The 4,797-nt window shown below is 34.7% G+C and overlaps 2 protein-coding genes across 2 annotated transcripts; one reads left to right on the top strand and one right to left on the bottom strand.

The window, feature by feature from the left end:
* Positions 1–308: 308 nt before the first annotated feature.
* On the bottom strand, positions 309–1,483 carry LOC139866913 (F-box protein At2g27310-like). Its single transcript, XM_071855206.1, has one exon. The coding sequence runs from the start codon at positions 1,420–1,422 to the stop codon at positions 367–369; it is 1,056 nt and encodes a 351-aa protein (XP_071711307.1). The 5' UTR covers positions 1,423–1,483; the 3' UTR covers positions 309–366.
* A 1,162-nt stretch (positions 1,484–2,645) lies between these two features.
* LOC139869253 (uncharacterized) lies at positions 2,646–3,224 on the top strand. The gene has a single exon (XM_071857571.1). It carries the CDS (start codon positions 2,646–2,648, stop codon positions 3,222–3,224), a length of 579 nt encoding a protein of 192 aa, XP_071713672.1.
* Positions 3,225–4,797: the final 1,573 nt, after the last annotated feature.

The following is a 4,797-nucleotide window of genomic DNA, read 5'->3' on the forward strand; positions in this document are numbered from 1 at the left end:
ATCATTTTCAGATTAACCAAAGCAAAATATATCTAAGTATGAACAGTAACTTTATTTATTTTATTGGAGCCATGATTATTCATTATAATACCCCAACACTTACCGAATTAGAAATGCCAACAAGGATCAAACCAGGTATGTTCCAACATGCCAAAAAGTAGGTGACTTACGTTCGAAATATCTGGAGACTCTATATGTAGACAATTTTAGGTGTATGATAGAGTAGATATAGATATAGATAATTAGGTGACCATTAAAAACAAGCATGTAGTCAATTTTTCGAACCTAACTAATATTCGTGTCTAATATTAAAATAGATAATACTAATATACTATATACAATACTAATTTACGTATTTATTTATGATTATAACAACAAAATAATATAATAAATAGACAACAAAAAAGACAAGAATAAGCCAACATAGCTACAGTTGATGGCAAGTTCTCTTCTTTCATTTTGCTTTCTTAACCTTTCTTCTTTGTTTTGTTTCATCTCCTTAAACAATTTGCAGTTCTTCCATCTCTCTTCCTCGTCATCAATTACTTTTCTTGTCACATTATTTTCTTCCATAATTGCCCTTCGTGTAATTACCAAAAAGTCCCTCCCACTTAAAAAATTACAATCTAACCCTTGTAACTTTAATACAACCTCTTTCACGTACAACCCGATTCCTCTTTCACCAACCCCTAGTACAACTTGTATCTTACATTGTACCATCTCATTCACGTCATCCCCGGGTAAAACGATGACGTATCGTAAAAGTGTCTCGTTTGTCGCCCAATCTTGTCTTGAAATAATCGGTTTTATACTTGATAGATTACCTGCCCGTTTTCGGGCAGGATGTATCAAGATCCAGTTTAATTTTAAGGAATCTTTCAGGTGCAACAATGTTGATTTGTTTGCACCTGAGATCTCATCGACTATCAAGTCGATAGATCGTGAGATTCCTTGTGCATTTTTGCTTGTCGGATCGTTTTTTAATTCGATCCGACAATCTGAAGATAAGAAATCGTTTGTGGTGTTGGTGAATTCGACTCTAGAGTAGATGATATCATTTTGGTAGTGAATATCAACGGCTGAGATGAGTTGAGATGGACGGTCCAGATCATGAGATGATGAAGAATCTGTGGACCACTTGTGAGGTTGGTTAAAGTTGGTTATTAGAGATGGAAAAGAGTCTTGGAAGAAAGAACGGTGACCAGATGGGAAGGTGGAGATGACGTCATCGACACGTGGATCAGTAATAGATGGCCAAGTGGATTTGGAGATGGGAAGCCAGAGGTGGTGATCGGAACAGAGGGATTGTAGATAGGATGAGACGGTGGCTGTGGTGGATAGCGATGGGCCGTCGAGTTTAGTTAAGATGTGTGTCTGGATGATATCTGAATGGATATCGGTTAGAGTGGTATTTAGAGCCATGATAAACGTGTGGATATTTGGGGTTTGCTTTTCTGGTTTTGGGCAACTGCTAAGAAGGGAATGTGTGTATATCTGAATATATAAGTAACACGGCCTGCCTTTTGTTTTTTAATGATATACTAATATACTACTAGTACTCTACTACTAATAATAATAGTAATTTATAATTATATAATGTATACGGAGTAATATACCACACCGTACTATATAATGATGATAGGAATAAACGTAATCAAAGCTGGATAGTACATCACTACTAGTTTATAAGCTTTGTTTGTTTGATGCAAGTATAAAATTATAAATAGTTTGTTACGTAGAATTTTAAGTTGGAGAAAAGTGATAAACTTAGACCATTCCCATCGGCAAGTGATGGGAAATGTCATCATCAACTTCGTGGGAGGGCGCCGATGGCAATGGTGCCGCCCTCGGCCGCCCTCCACCGCTCTCGGCCAGCTCGCCCTGTAAATTTTCATGGATACGCATAAACGAGGACGAAGAAAGAGTGTGTTTGTGGCTATTTAAACGGCTATATAGCCGTTGTAATAATATTTTAATTTTATTTTTTTCCAATACCTCCACTATATATATATATATATATATATATATATATATATATATATATATATATATATATATATATATATATATATATATATATATATATATATATATATACTTCTATCCCCATATTACATACATCACACTTTTACTCTCATCGCACACCAATATATATCACACTTTTAAACCCTCAATATTACTAAAAAAAATCACCAATGAGTCCAAAATTGGATAGTCTGACAAAATATGCAATAGATGCTGCGAGTTCGGAATTTGGTACTGTCGCACTCAATCTGTTGGATATGATAGATCTAGAAGAAGAAGAAGAAATCGTCGAACCGATCCCAAGAGCGCCTAGAAGATTTTTATTAAGAGATCGAGAGGGAACCGATATGCGCTTATGAAATGATTATTTTTCAGATAATCCTACTTTTCCCGGGAATTATTTTCGCAGACGTTATAAAATGAGTCGGCCACTCTTCATACGCATTTGCCAAGGTATAATTAATTATTCTCAAGAACCTATTCCGGATTATTTTTTATATTTTCATCAAAGGCGGGATGCTACCGGGTTGCTTGGTTTCAATATTTTTCAAAAATGCACATCCGCGATACGACAATTAGCGTACGGTACTGCACCTGATGCTTTTGATGAGTACTTACATATGGGTCAACAAACGTCATACGATTGTTTGAATAATTTTTGTAAAAGTGTATTTCATTTGTACGCTATTGAATATTTGAAAAAACCGACTCCACAAGACGTACAACGTTTTATAACTGCGCATGCTGAAGTACACAGTTTTCCGGGCATGTTGGGTAGTCTAGATTGCATGCATTGGGCATGGAAAAACTGCCCATATAGATACAAAGGTCATTATACAAGAGGCGATCATGGATACCCAACAATCATGTTAGAAGCGGTTGCATCGTATGACTTATGGATTTGGCACGCTTATTTTGGACCCGCCGGTTCAAACAACTACATCAATGTGCTTAATCAATCCAATTTATTTAACGACCTACTTCAAGATAATGCACCTGCGTGTAATTTTTCGGTTAGTGGGTGTAATTTCACTAAAGGTTATTATTTAACCGATGGGATATATCCTGAATGGGCGACTTTGGTTAAGTCTTTCAAAGTCCACCTACCCCTGAATGTGCAAAATTTAAAAGGTTCCAAGAAGCTGCCCGAAAAGATATTGAACGGGCCTTCGGAGTGCTTCAAAGTCGTTGGGCAATAATTAAAAACCCTTCCCGACAATTCTATGTTGAAAGAATCCGAAGAATTATGCACACTTGTGTTATATTACACAACATGATCACCGAGGACAACGGAAGGGCAATGTGTGACCTTGAAGAAAACTATAGGCCCGCTCGTCGTACAAAGAGATCAATTGAAGAAAGGGTTCGAGCGCACATTCGGGTTAATAAAGAATTGCGAGATTCCACCATTCATCATCTACTACAACAAAAGCTTATTAAACATGTCTGGAATCTTCCTGCAAATTTCCGTGTTCGACACGTACCACAAGTTGGGCCTTCCGGTACAACCTCCAATGATGACGAAGACGAGGACGAGGACTACGAAGAAGACGATGACGAGGACAACGAAGAAGACGAAGACTGTTACAACGATGATGAGTAGTTTAATAGTGGTTTTTTTTTATGTTTAAGTTTATGTAATTTTTAATTTATGTTCAAGTTTATGTCGTTTTCCTTTTGAAAAAAAAATGTAACCGTATTAACCTTTGTTGTTTAATAAATGTGATGTTCAAAAATAATTTTTTATTTGTTATATAATAATAATAATAATAATAATAATAATAATAATAATAATAATAATAATAATAATAATAATAATAATAATAATAATAATTAATAATAATAATAATAATAAAAAAAAAAATAAAAAAAAATTGAGGAAGTATGTCATGGTTGGCAATTGTGTGTTAAGGGAGTGTTATGGGAGGAAGTGGTGATAAAGGAGGAGAGAGAAAGCTGATGTGTCGCTGAGAAAATCCCCATGACGGCGTCATGGTTGAGATTGGTCTTAGTACGGAGTAATTTTAGGTTTAAATTCACTTTTATATCACTATATAATAATAATGTTCGAGGGAGAGGCGGAGCCAAGATCTTAAATAACTGATGTCACACAACAAATACCGAAAAAATCGAGTCATCAAATATTATCGAAATATAGCAAGTGCATCTCTTTCAATTGCACCAAGAAGACAAGTGCTCATAAATTCATCATGTGCTCGACTAAGCGTATCTTAATTTTCGAATATACTTCTTGACCATTGCGGTTGCAATGATAAACCAAAGCAAGCTATAATAACCAGTTGACATAACAATACGAAATTGTTTTTTGGTTTCAACCATTTATTTAGGAAGGTCGACAAAATGATAATTAAAAACTTGTAGATGATACATGAACTCTAATAATCATAAGTTTGTTTAATCTTTAAATATATAAATCAAAGGTATAATAAATAGTTATTCGCATCTGCTAATGAACCGATGCAAAAGCTTTTCAAAAGCTTTTTTGAAAAAATAAAGACTACTGTGTAAAGGAACCGATAAGAATCTATGTATCTAAATTTCTCTAATATGAATTTGAGATTTAGAACATAAAGTACTCGTATTAATTACTACTATTAAACAAGGGGAATAAGGGCTTTTAGTAACATGGGCTACTAATGGGCTGTAGGGTTTTATCCGTATTAATAAGCAAACTTAGCCTAAAAAAAAATGTGTTGACTTGTGAGTATATTTGATTATCTTGATGGTGTCCCTTACTAGATATCCAAATAA

Source organism: Rutidosis leptorrhynchoides, chromosome 9 (genome assembly GCF_046630445.1).
Source record: "Rutidosis leptorrhynchoides isolate AG116_Rl617_1_P2 chromosome 9, CSIRO_AGI_Rlap_v1, whole genome shotgun sequence".
Classification (NCBI taxonomy): Eukaryota; Viridiplantae; Streptophyta; class Magnoliopsida; order Asterales; family Asteraceae; genus Rutidosis; species Rutidosis leptorrhynchoides.

Coding starts and splice junctions, on each gene's coding strand:
- LOC139869253 (XM_071857571.1), top strand. CDS start 2,646: ATGGGTCAACAAACGTCATACGATTGTTTGAATAATTTTTGTAAAAGT.
- LOC139866913 (XM_071855206.1), bottom strand. CDS start 1,422: ATGGCTCTAAATACCACTCTAACCGATATCCATTCAGATATCATCCAG.